At 59.2% G+C, this 11,600-nt stretch overlaps 2 protein-coding genes across 7 annotated transcripts; one reads left to right on the top strand and one right to left on the bottom strand.

The window, feature by feature from the left end:
• Positions 1–2,349: 2,349 nt before the first annotated feature.
• Positions 2,350–7,986, bottom strand: FIZ1 (FLT3 interacting zinc finger 1). Of its 4 annotated transcripts, none has more exons than XM_060084754.1 (4): positions 7,966–7,986; positions 7,401–7,833; positions 5,552–5,897; positions 2,350–4,639 (listed from the first exon to the last, which is right to left on the bottom strand). In XM_060084754.1, the coding sequence occupies exons 2-4, from the start codon at positions 7,748–7,750 to the stop codon at positions 3,440–3,442; spliced, it is 1,896 nt and encodes a 631-aa protein (XP_059940737.1). In that variant the 5' UTR covers positions 7,751–7,833; positions 7,966–7,986; the 3' UTR covers positions 2,350–3,439. The 4 variants fall into 4 exon arrangements, with proteins under 4 accessions (XP_059940737.1, XP_059940739.1, XP_059940738.1 ...); XM_060084756.1 differs by lacking the exon at positions 7,966–7,986 and adding an exon at positions 6,230–6,468 and having other exon boundaries at positions 7,401–7,427; XM_060084755.1 differs by lacking the exons at positions 7,401–7,833; positions 7,966–7,986 and adding an exon at positions 6,499–6,903.
• On the top strand, positions 7,582–11,077 carry ZNF524 (zinc finger protein 524). 3 transcript variants are annotated; one of them, XM_060084760.1, is made up of 2 exons: positions 7,582–7,614; positions 9,923–11,077. In XM_060084760.1, exon 2 carries the CDS (start codon positions 9,962–9,964, stop codon positions 10,745–10,747), a length of 786 nt encoding a protein of 261 aa, XP_059940743.1. In that variant the 5' UTR covers positions 7,582–7,614; positions 9,923–9,961; the 3' UTR covers positions 10,748–11,077. The 3 variants fall into 3 exon arrangements, with proteins under 3 accessions (XP_059940743.1, XP_059940742.1, XP_059940741.1); XM_060084759.1 differs by lacking the exon at positions 7,582–7,614 and adding an exon at positions 7,690–7,783; XM_060084758.1 differs by lacking the exon at positions 7,582–7,614 and adding an exon at positions 8,237–8,334 and having other exon boundaries at positions 9,923–11,076.
• The last annotated feature ends 523 nt before the right edge of the window (positions 11,078–11,600 follow it).

Genomic DNA, 11,600 nt, shown 5'->3' with positions numbered 1-11,600 from the left:
AGAAGGTTCCACCATGTTCCATTCTGAATTTAACCGATCCAACTCCACAGTTCTGAGTTTTATGAAAAAAAAATTTTTTCCTTGCTCTTCTAGATGGCTCACACCCACAAGGCATCCTAAACAATATTACAGTTTAGTTTTGCTTGCTTAAATGTTATAGAAACGGAATGGTATTCTATGTACCTGGTTTCTTGCATCCAGCTTCTTTGTAACTTTCATTCATGTAATTTTGGGCATCTGTACTCATTCGTTCTCTTGCTGTGTAGTATTCCATGGCATAATATACCATCATTTATTCATCCACTGTATTGTTGATGAATGTCTTAATCTGTTGGGGCTGCTATAACAAAATACCACAGACCAGGTGGCTTATAAACAATAGAAATTTATTGCTCACACTTCTGGAAGCTGGGAAGTCCAAAATCAAGGTGCCAGCACGGTCACCTTCTGATGAGGGTCCTCTTCCTTGTTCACAGGCGTTCCTTCTTGCTGTGCCCTTACCTGGTAGAAGGGGCTAAGGGTCTCTCTGATGCCTCTTCTATAAAGGCACTAATCCCATTCATAAGGGCTCCACTCTCTTGACTTAAGCACCTTCCAAAGGCTCCACCTCCAAGTACCATCACATTGGGCCTTAGGATTTCTTTATTTATTTATTTATTTATTTATTTATTTATTTATTTATTTATTTATTGGCTGCGTTGGGTCTTGGTTGCTACGCGCGGGCTTTCTCCAGTTGCGGCGAGCAGGGATTACTCTTTGTTGCGGTGCGCAGGCTTCTCATTGCTGTGGCTTCTCTTGTCGCGGAGCATGAGTTCTAGGTTCACGGGCTTCAGTAGTTGCAGCATGTGGGCTCAGTAGTTGCGGCACATAAGCTCAAGAGCACAGGCTCAGTAGTTGTGGTGCACAGACTTAGTTGCTCTACAGCTTTTGGGATCTTCCCGGACTAGGGCTTGAGCCCATGTCCCCTGCATTGGCAGGCAGAGTCTTAACCACTGCACCACCAGGGAAGCCCCGGCATTAGGATTTCGACATATGAATTTGGGGTGACACAAACATTCAGCCCAAACCAATGGACATTTGAGTTGTTCTGAGTTCAGGGCTGTACATTTTGCTGCTGTGAACGTTCTTATATGAATCTCCTGGTACAGGTGAACATGAGTTTCTCTAGGGTTCGTGCCTATCTTTGGCATATGGACATCTTCAGCCTTAGTAGAGCATGCCAATCTCCCAAGCATCTCAAATTTAAGAAGCTCAAGGTGGAACTCCTGACCCCTCTAGCCTCCACCCGAACTTGTTCTCTCTCCGTTTTCTGGTCTTAATACAAAGCAGCACCACGCAACCAGTTCCCAGCCCCGCCCCCATGCCTCCCTTCCCATTACGCACGCGCACACACAACACACGCTCGCACATTCCACCTCCAGAATTCATCTTGGGCCCCCCTAGTTCTGTGCATCCCTCTGCTCCGGGCCCCCACACCCCTCTCCCGGTGGACTGCAGTAGCCTCTGCTGCATCCACTCTGCCCCCACCAGGCCCTTTTCCGTGGTCGCGTCCCTTCACACTTCCAGTCTTGCCTGCCATTGCCCTTGCCCACAAAGCACAGTAGAATGCCCATCTTGGCCCACCAGTGTCTGTGTACCCTGACCCCTGCTTACCTCTCCACCTCATCTCACCCCTCCCTCCCCTCCTGGGCTCATCCAGGTGTCCACCTGGCCGGCCCCTCCTCACCCTTCTGGTCTCAGATCAAATGCCACCTCTGCAGAGAAGCACCCCCCCACTTCCTCCCTGCTGGACCACCCCACCTAAGGTGGCACAGCACAGCCACTCGTTTTCTTAGAGTTATTTTGTTCACTGTTGGATCCCCAGAGGGGGTGAGAGCACCTGGCACTCGGTACCGGTACCGGAATGTAATCTAGCGTGTAGGAGACAATCTGAGGGGCCCGCCCATCCTTAGATGGGCGGATCCTAATCGAGGGGAAGGATCTAGCGGCTAAGGTACAAACTTGGTTGCCTGGGAGACAGTCTAAGGGGCGGGGCCTCTTCCTAGGGGTAGGACGTCTGTAAAGAGTTTGGTTTTCAGGGGGCGTGTCCTGTGGGATTGAAGGTTTCTAAAGGGCGAGTCTGGTCCTAGGGGGCATGTCCGTCCATTGGAGGTGGTAGTTAAGATGCAGGGTTCCACTTAGATGAGATCTAAACCATCTCTGATATGAAAAGGGTCTTGCACCGTCTAAAGGACTCGAAATTTCTCAGGTGGAAGGAAAGATCTGCCTCTATTTAGGAGGCCTGTCCTAAATCAGAGGGGGAGGAATCCCCACCTACCTAAAGCCAAGGATCAGAAAATGAGACGGCAGTGGCTGACAGGACAAGGTTTATTGGGGTCCAGGAGACACTGGGGAGTGGGACAGGGGGCAAGGTCGAGGCTCACAGGGGGAAACCCCCTAGCCAAATCCCCCTTCCCCTTGCGGTTGGGAAGAACACAGAGACAAACTGACAGAGATGGAGAGAAAGACCAACAGGTGCTACAGCAGAGCGGGAGGGATACCCCAATGTCCCCCACCTCCCACTCGTGAGTTCACATAATGCGGAATGACGTGGACCTGCCCACACGCTAGAGGAAGGGAAGGAGTGTCTGCCGTGTGCGTTCTAAGGAGGGTGGGGCGCAGGTAGCAGCCTGGACCAGCCCATTCCAGTGGACAGGGCGTGGGGTATGTGTATCTGGATCAGTCCATCCCACTGGGCGCAGGGACTTTGAACCAGGCTATTCTAGTTTTTGGGGTGGGGGAGATGATTAGATCCATTCCTTAGTAGGGGAGGGAGACCTAATTGGGGAAGGGGGTGAGGGCAGGGGGCGACTACCCTGGTCCTCTTTCCGCGTAGGGAATAAAGTCGGGGGAGGGGAGAGGCAGATTCCGGCTCTATCCTTTATCTGGGGGCACCAGTGACTCGGGTGGGTAGCATTTGGAGGGGATCCAGGGAAATCCGGGGACATGGTCCCCCCCCATTATGCGGATCAAGGTCGTCGGAATGATGGCTCTTAGGGAGAGGGGCAGTCTTCCCTTGGGGGAGGGGTGCCCATCTTTTATTATTTGGGCCCTCAAGATGAGAAGTACTTGTGGAGACTCATTCCTAGGTCCCGCAGCTTAGGAGCCTACTGATTTGTGGGTGCTCAGCACGTATTCCAGGGGCCTGGAGCTTAGGAATCTCTCCATAGATCCGGGACCCTCGAGCTGAGGAATCTCTCCGTTTATTCGCTGCCCCCCAGCTCAGGGGCCTGTGTGTTTGGCGGCTCCATGTCTCCAGCCAGGGTCCCCTCATCTCGGGGCCCGTGTCTGGGTCTGGAGGGCCGGGGCTTCCCTCGTGGTCTCTAGGTCTCTTGGCCCGGGCCCTGAGTCCAACCCTTGGGACGGGTGGTCTAGCGGAGGGGCGCACGGCCTGGCCACGTCAGTCCATGCCCCGGTGCAGCTTCAGGTGCCTGGAGAGGTTGCTGAGCGTGATGAAGCCCTTGCCGCAGATGTGGCAGGGGAACGGCCGCTCGGTGCCATGCAGCAGCCGGTGGCGCTTGAGGTAGCACTCGTGGCGGAAGAACTTGCCGCACTCCAGGCACGGGAACGGCTTCTCGCCCGTGTGCACCAGCACGTGCCGCTCCAGGTCCCGCGGCGAGCGGAACAGCTTCTCGCACTCGGAGCAGCCGAAGATCTTCTTGCCGCGGCCCGAGCCGGACGCAGGCTCCCCAGACGCGGGCTCCCTCTCCGGGGCGGGCGCCGCCGCCTCCTCCGCACTGCCGCCCTCGCCGTGGCTGGCGCGCCGGTGCTCCTCCAGGGCCGCCAGGGCCGCGTAGAGGGCCCCGCAGTGGCCGCAGCCGTAGGTCGCGGGGCGCGAGTGCGCCTCCAGGTGGCTGGCCAGCGCCGCCGCCGACGCGAAGAAGGTCCCGCAGTCGCACTGGTAGAGGGTGTCTTCCGACGGCTCGGCCGCGGCCGCGGGCGCAGGGGCCTCCCCGCCGCCCTCGGGGAGCAGCCCCCCCAGCTCGGGCACGCCGCCCCCGGCGCGGCCCAGGAGCAGCCTGCCGTCCCAGGCCGGCTGAGCCTCGCCCGCCTCCGCAGCGCCGCCCTCGCCGGCCTTCTCGGGCCCGGCGCCAGCCCCGGAGACCCAGGCCTGCGCGGGAGGCGCGCCCGGCCCCTGCAGGTCGTGGGTCAGCTTGTGCCTCTCCAGCAGCGCGGGGGCGTTGAAGTCGCGCTCACAGCGCGGACACTTGAAGGGCTTCACGTCGGTGTGCGCAGCCCAGTGGGCTGCCAGCTCGCGGCCCTGGTCGAAGCGCCGCGCGCAAGCACCGCACGCGAACGGAGGCAGTGAGGCCGCCGCGGCGGCCGCCGCCTCCGCCAGCCCCCAGCTCCCCGGGCCCGCGCCTGCACCCTCTGGGCCCTCTCCGCCGCCAGCCCCTGCGCCCCCGCACACCGAGCAGGGCCCCACGTTGCAGCAGACCGAGCAGGGAGCGCTCAGGGCGGGCAGGCCTGGGCCGGGCTGCAGGGGGGACGGGAGCACCCCACGGTGCTGGCGCTTGAGGTGGCGGCCCAGGCTGGAGCGCGAGGAGAAGCGGAGCTCGCAGACTAGGCAGCAGTAGGGCTTCTCGCCAGTGTGGACGACCTGGGAGGGCAGGAGGAAGAGCCCACCGTCAGGGCTGAGGATCTAGCCCGCGGGACTGATTCTTGGCCTCCCAACGAGATGCGGAGGAAGCTCCCTGCCAGGTCCACAGGGCCAAGATCTAGCTTCAACCCTCTCATTCTCGTTCCCTGCTTCCGGCCACGTTAGCATGCTTTTGGCCCCTCCAGCCTCAGGATCCTTGCACATGTTGCTCCCTTTGCCTGGAAGGCTGTTCCATGGTGGATTCCTGCTCTTCCTTCAGGTCTCAGCTCAAATATCACCTTGCCCTGACCTTCCCCCACCTTGTGTGGTAGCCCATAGCTCTCCCCTCTTTACTCCTACATATCAGATGGTTATTATTGCTGTTGTTGTTTTAACTTCCTTCCCAACGCTTCTCCTTTTTCAGATCATCCTTGCCTGTGTATCTGCTTTCTTGCTGATTGTCTACCTGGCTATGGACCACTCGCAATGGAATGTAAGTTCTCCGAAGGCGTGGACTTTATTGATTTCACCTTGGTATCCCAGGTGTTGGGAGCAGGGAAAACATTCAATAGGTAATTGCTGAGTAAAGGAATTAAGTACATACGTGGTAAATCTATCTTTAAAAACGGTAACGGAATGATGAGCACAAAGTTGCAGACGCTGGCATATGAGAAGGGGCACGGGAGAGGGGAGGTGCATAGCGGTGGGGCACATGTACTATGAATGTTTTAGTTCCTGGGTTGGGTGGAGACTGAAAGAGAAACAACTCATGCTTTGACTGGTCAGGGTGCTTCGATGGAGAGGGAAGGCGGGAGGTAGGGAGACAGAAATTTTCTTAGGGGCCAGCTGTCTGTTGCCCATAGTGGGTCCCCGGGGCTCCAAGGGCGAGTCCAGCCCAGGGAGGCCAGCTTGGGGCCGGCCTGCAGGACTCACCTGGTGGTGCAGCAGGCCGGTGGAGTCTCGGAACCCCTTGGGGCAGGCGGAGCAGCGGTAGGGCCGCTCGCCGGTGTGCGAGCGCAGGTGGTTGGCCAGGTTGAAGCTGTGCTTGAAGCCTTTGCCGCAGCGCGGGCACGCGTGGGGTTTGAGCGCAGTGTGCCGAGCGAAGTGGCGCCGCAGGTCCGAGCGGTAGCGGAAGCTCTTGCCACACTCACTGCAGTGAAACGGGACGCGGGGGGCAACAGCGGGCGGAGCCGGGGCCGGGGCCGGGACCGGGGGCGCTGGCAGCGGGCCGTCATCCATGGTGGCGTGGCGTGAAGGCAGTGGCGGGTGGGGGCTCTCTCTGGAGCGGGGAGACATGGAGTGGGGTGAGGGACCACGTCCCCATCAGCCTCCCCCTATCAGGCTCCTTGGACTCACAGACCTGTGAGGCCCGGCCTACTACCTTCGAAGCCACGCCCATCCACCCAAGCCACACCTACTGCTCTTTAAGCCCCTCCCACTTTCCTACAACCGCTTCCACCACTCATCTATCTTCCTAATCACTTCCAAGTCACTTCTAAGCCACTGAATGCTTTTAAGCCTCTCCCCTTCTTTGTGAATGAACTCCCGCCCCGCTCTAAGCCCCGCCAAGTGTGGTTAAACCCCGCCCACTCGTGTTCAGGTCCCGCCTACCCCTTTCAAAGTCTCCACGTTGTTTCTGAAGCCTCTTATATGCCTTGACAAGCCTCTTCCCCTCTGAAAGCCACTCCCACTCTTTTTTGAAGATGAAAGTCATCTTCAGATGAAGATTGACGACATTCTTAGCCAATGACAGTATGAAAATTTGGGGCTAAGCGCACCTGAGTCAACCTTCCAGGGAGACCAGGACTAGTCCTGGAACCTTGGATAAAGCCAACTGATTCTCCTTCCATCTGCAAAATAGGAATAATGGGAGGACTTACCTCGTGGAGTGGTGGTGAGGACTAAGCAAACTTGTGGCCATGCATGCGGCGTGCTTACTGACGCTTGTGCACAGCAAAGACTCAACACGTAAGCTGTTTTGATCACCACTATCTGCTAAGTTCCTCCGAGTTTCCTCTTGAAGTCCCCCATCTCTTCCCCACTAAGATCCGCCTCCTAAACCCCACTCAAGTTTTCCTTTAAACTCAGCCTTTAAGTAAACCCCTTCCTTTCCAAGACCACCTGCCACTCTACCTCTCTTGCCATCTCAGCCCTTCCTCTGACACCCTCCCCATCCTAAGTCATTTCACCTGCAATATAAAGACTCCACTACGACGCCCCAAATTACACGCTTAAACCCCACCCCGCTATGTCCACCACTTCCTGAAAGCCACATCCCTAGACAAACTCCACCCCTTCTACTTTAAGCTCCTCCCACCTCCACACTGAACCCCTTTACCCCCCTCAGCCCCAATTAGGACCCTTCAACCTAGGGGCCCTCCTGCCATTCTCACTGAGCCACGCCCCTTTGTAAAACCTCACCCCTTTGCCTAAGCCCCTCCCACTTTCTACTCACAGTCCCGCCCATTTCCACTCTAAACCACGCCCACCTATTGCTCCGCCCCAGCCACCACTAAGCCCCGCCTCCTCCCCACCCAGTCGCCCGCGGGACTGAGCCCCCCTCCCCAGTCAGCTCGAGGACCCAGGCCCCTGGAGTCGGCCTTTTGTACCCCTCCCCCCTGTCCCTAAAAGGTGCGGCCCCGGGCGCCCGGGGCGGGGGCAGGTCAGGCTAGACCCGCAGTCGGGCGAGTCCACCTTGCTCGTACGGAGCGGGGGTTCTGGAGCCCTGAGGCGGCCCCGGGAGGCCGGGAAAGTCAGTCGGCTTTCCTCTTTAATTACTTACACCTCCCTCTGGGCGCCGACATTTTGGGCAGCGGGGGTAGCGTCACTTCCACCCGGGGGGCCCCTCGACTTCCGCCTCGGCTCCCTTCTCCCCCGCACTCCCCCTTTCTCCCGCCTTCTTGGCTTCCCTCCTCCCCGCCGCCCTCCCTTCTCTCTCTTTCCCGTCCCTTTCCCAGCTACTGGAGGTTCGAGAAGCCAGGGTGGCGCCATCTTGGGTGAGGGCATGGAGAAGGGGCGGGGCTTAGGGTGGCCCCCGGCGCCATACAGACTAAGGGCAACAAGCTCAGCGCGCGCGGCCTCCTCCCTGCGGTATCGACGCTGGCGGGTGTTAACATAGATGAGGGCTGACATGATTCCCTTTTCGCAGCGTCAGGCTCCTCCTGGGTAGGATGTAGAGTTGCATCAGGAGGAGAGAGAAATCGAAGTTCGCTGATCTGCGATAGAGATAGGAGGATAGAGCAGGCTCCATCTTGTGCTTAGGCTTCCAGTGGGCTTTGAAGCTAATCAGGAGCCATGTTAATTACGGGAATGAGGGGCCATTTTCCCGCTCTTTATCCTTTCGGTACCTTTCTTTGATTGGGTCACCCGGCTGGGTGCTTTGTGGGAGGAAAGACATTTCTGTGTGTTTGCGATGTGTTGGTGGGGTAATTTCCCGTTCGGGTCCAGCGAGGGCGACGGGTGCGCAGGCGCGGCTTGCCGACGGGGATGTGACCGGCTCTTAGGACCCAGCGGGTCCCCTTTGTTCCCCGCGGGCGCGGGCCCGACGGGGAGGGGAGGGGAGGGAGGGGCCAACCGGCATCCGCTCCGAGGGGCGGGGCAGTCCCGCGCGCGCGCGCCGCCGAGGGGCAGGGCCCCCTCGCCCCCGCCCTTTCCCACGCGCCGGCCCCGCGCCCCCGCGCGCGCACACTCGCGAGTCCAGGCGACATGCAAATGAGGTACCCAAGAGGCGGGGGGCCCGGGTTGGGGGAGAGGAGCGGAGGGAGGGGAGGCCCGGGGCCGCGCGCTCCTGGAGCGCGCCCCCCACCTGCTTCTGCTCTTGCGCTCGCTGAAGCGCGCGCGCCGACCTCGCGCCCCGCGGAGCCGGCCCGCCTGGGCGCGCGCGCGCAGACCCCCTTCCTGGCGGCCCTCGCCGTCCGCGGCCCGGCGCCGCTCATTGGCCGCCGCCCCCGCAGGGCCCGCCCCGCGCCGTCGGTGCTCACGGGCGCGCGCCTGCACCCGGGTGGAGGAGGGCGAGGGTCAGGGGCACCGTTCCAGAGACCCGTGTTCTAGTCCAGGCAACCCCAGCCGAGCGAGCCGTGTGATCATGGAAAAGTGGCTGCCGTTCTCTGGACCTTAATCTGTGTGCTTGTTCCAGTGGGGTGCAGTGGCACCTGTAACCCCTAATCCTAACTGCACCTGTGCTCTCCTCCCCCTCCACTTTATTACTCTCCAGTCCCATGGTCCCAGACTTTGCTGCTGATGGTAGTGTTGGTGATGGTAGTTCATTTGGTGCTTACTATATATATGCCGACCGAGAAGCCTGCTGTATCCATTTTACAGAGGTGGAAACGGGCTCAGATAGGCAAAGCCACTTGTTAATGAACGGTAGAGCTGGATTCAAACGCAGGACTAAGGGACCTGTGATGTCCTTTGGGTCCACTACCGCTCACTCCCTGGGCCACTGGGGTCCATGAGATCAAGTCTTGGCCCTGCCACGTACCGCCAGAGGGAGCTTGGGCAACTGATTTGACTTTCCTGTGCCTTGGTTTCCCCATTTGCAAAATGGGCGTGATATACCCTTACTCAGAGAGTTGGTGTGAGGCTTAGCTGCTCACCGTGATACTAAGAGCTAATATCTTCTAAGCACTTCCGTGTACTGAGCACTTTATGTGCGAGTGGGTGGAAATAATTCATCCTGTTTTGCAAAAGGCTTAGCTGACGCTTAGAGAGGTGAGCACCTTGCCCAAGGCCACCACACAGAGAGGAAGTAACAGACTCAGGAATTGAACCCAGAACCTCTGGCTCCAGAGCTCACACTCTTTAACAGCTCTGACATATGTCCACATCCACAACTCAGGGGCAAACATCACCTGGGACCAGTCCCTTTCTTCTTCCAGTCCTGACCCCCCTTCTCTCCCTCTGTCACTTCTGTCAGAAGGAGGGACAAAAACATTTCTGAGGCCTCTGTAGCTCTTCTGTTTGATGGGTTCTCTGTTTTGAGGATCGAAATACTCGCCTGCACCCTCAGTTGGACTCTATCCTCCTTGGAAGATTTTTCTGTATTTTGGCTCAAGTTGACTCTGAATGTCTAGGAGGGGTTAGGGAGGTCTGGGAGACACCTGTGGGGCTCAGGGCAGTGCCTGTTTACCAACTGGTACAGAATTATCTTGCTATTTTACCCACTAGCGTGGCTTTAATTGTGCGTCCAAGTGAATGTTGGCCACGTCCAGGTCGACAGACTCGGACCTAGGGATGGCGAGGTTTTGGGGGACGAGGGCGCTCCATACCCTCCTGCACTGACGGCTACCCCTTCTCTCCTCTTAGCCCGGCTCCAGTGCCCAGACCCAAGCCCCCCACTGCTCAATGGACACCCCCAGCCCAGACCCGTGGCCTTCGCCTTTGCCCGGGGAGGAAGAGAAACCTCTGGCCTTACCTCCTCCTGTTCCCCGGGGCCGCCGAGGCCGACGTCCCGGGGGGGCCACCTCCTCGAATCGGACTCTCAAGGCCTCCCTCCCTCGCAAGCGGGGCCGCCCCGCCAAGTCGGGGCAGGAGCCCCCACTGGCACAGGGGGTGACAGCCCCGGTGGGCAGCGGCGGTGGCAGTGACCTCCTGTTGATCGATGATCAGGGTGTGCCCTACACAGTCTCTGAAGGGTCAGTAGCAGGCGGGCCTGAGAGCTCTGGCCCTAAGAAGGCCCCGCACTTCTGCCCCGTGTGCCTTCGGGCCTTCCCCTACCTCTCCGACCTGGAGCGCCACAGTATCTCACACTCAGAGCTGAAGCCGCACGAGTGCAAGGATTGCGGCAAGACCTTCAAGCGGTCCAGCCACCTGCGGCGGCACTGCAACATCCATGCCGGCCTTCGGCCCTTCCGCTGCCCGCTCTGCCCCCGCCGCTTCCGAGAGGCGGGCGAGCTGGCCCACCACCACCGCGTCCACTCCGGGGAGCGCCCCTACCAGTGCCCCGTCTGCCGGCTGCGCTTCACCGAGGCCAACACGCTCCGGCGCCATGCCAGACGCAAGCACCCCGAGGCCATGGAGGCACCCCTGGGTCCTCGGGACCCAGGACCTGAACCACCGTGGGACGACGAGGGTATCCCGGCCACGGCAGGGGCCGATGAGGAGGAGCTGGAGGGGAAAGAGCTGGCTTGACCCCCACCCCCGGCCACCGCTCCCCAGGCCAGGTTTAGAGCTGGGCGTTCAGCTGGCACTGAACCTGGGCAGGGAAACTGGGACACGCTCTTGTCTGGTAGTCTTCCTGTTGTGGGAGAAGCTCGAGGGTGAGGACGTCCACTTCTGGGTCCTGCAGCCTTCTGCCACCCTCCCTCGGACTGACAGGCCTGTGGAGGCAGGGGCTGTGGAAATAAATTTCTGCCTACTGGCTTCCTGTGTGTGTTCCGTGATGATCCCAGGGCTGGCGCCCCTTTTCTCCTCCCTTCAAATGTTCTTCCCCGCTGCACCGCCCCCTTGTCATGTGCCTCGTTAGCTTGGCGCTAAAGACTGGCTTAGGGGAAGACTTTGCCGCTTCTCCCATCTCCAGTGGACCTCAAAGCACTCCCTCTGAAGATCCACTCTTAAGTAAAACATTGAACCTTCTGTGCAAACGTGACTCTAGGTCCCCTGCCAACCCCGGGCGCCGTTCTAACCAGATTCCCGGAAATTCTGCAGCCACCACTTTGGCCCATCTCTGTCCTGGCACTGTTTGCAGAGAAACTCTGAGTTGAGGGTTGTGTGCGGGACTGACCACTTTGGTAGGGCCGGAGGGGCGGGGCTAAGGACTCATGAGGCGGGGCTGAGGCTGAGGGGCGAGGCTTGTAGGGCAGTTAGGTGAGAACTGGGCGGGGCTGGCTGAGCTGGCTTGGGGCTTAAGGAGGTGTAAGGGTTGGCGGGCAGAAACTGAGAGCATTTAGAGGGAATGGATAGCGTTTATCTGAGGGGAGGGGTTTCAAGGGGAAACTGCAGGAGAGCAAGGTGTTAGGAGAGGTAGGACTTGAACTGTTAAGAT

The sequence above is a fragment of the Mesoplodon densirostris genome, chromosome 19 (assembly GCF_025265405.1).
Source record: "Mesoplodon densirostris isolate mMesDen1 chromosome 19, mMesDen1 primary haplotype, whole genome shotgun sequence".
NCBI lineage: Eukaryota > Metazoa > Chordata > Mammalia > Artiodactyla > Ziphiidae > Mesoplodon > Mesoplodon densirostris.
Note: the sequence above shows the minus strand (reverse complement) of the source record. Positions and strands in the feature narration are given on the sequence as shown.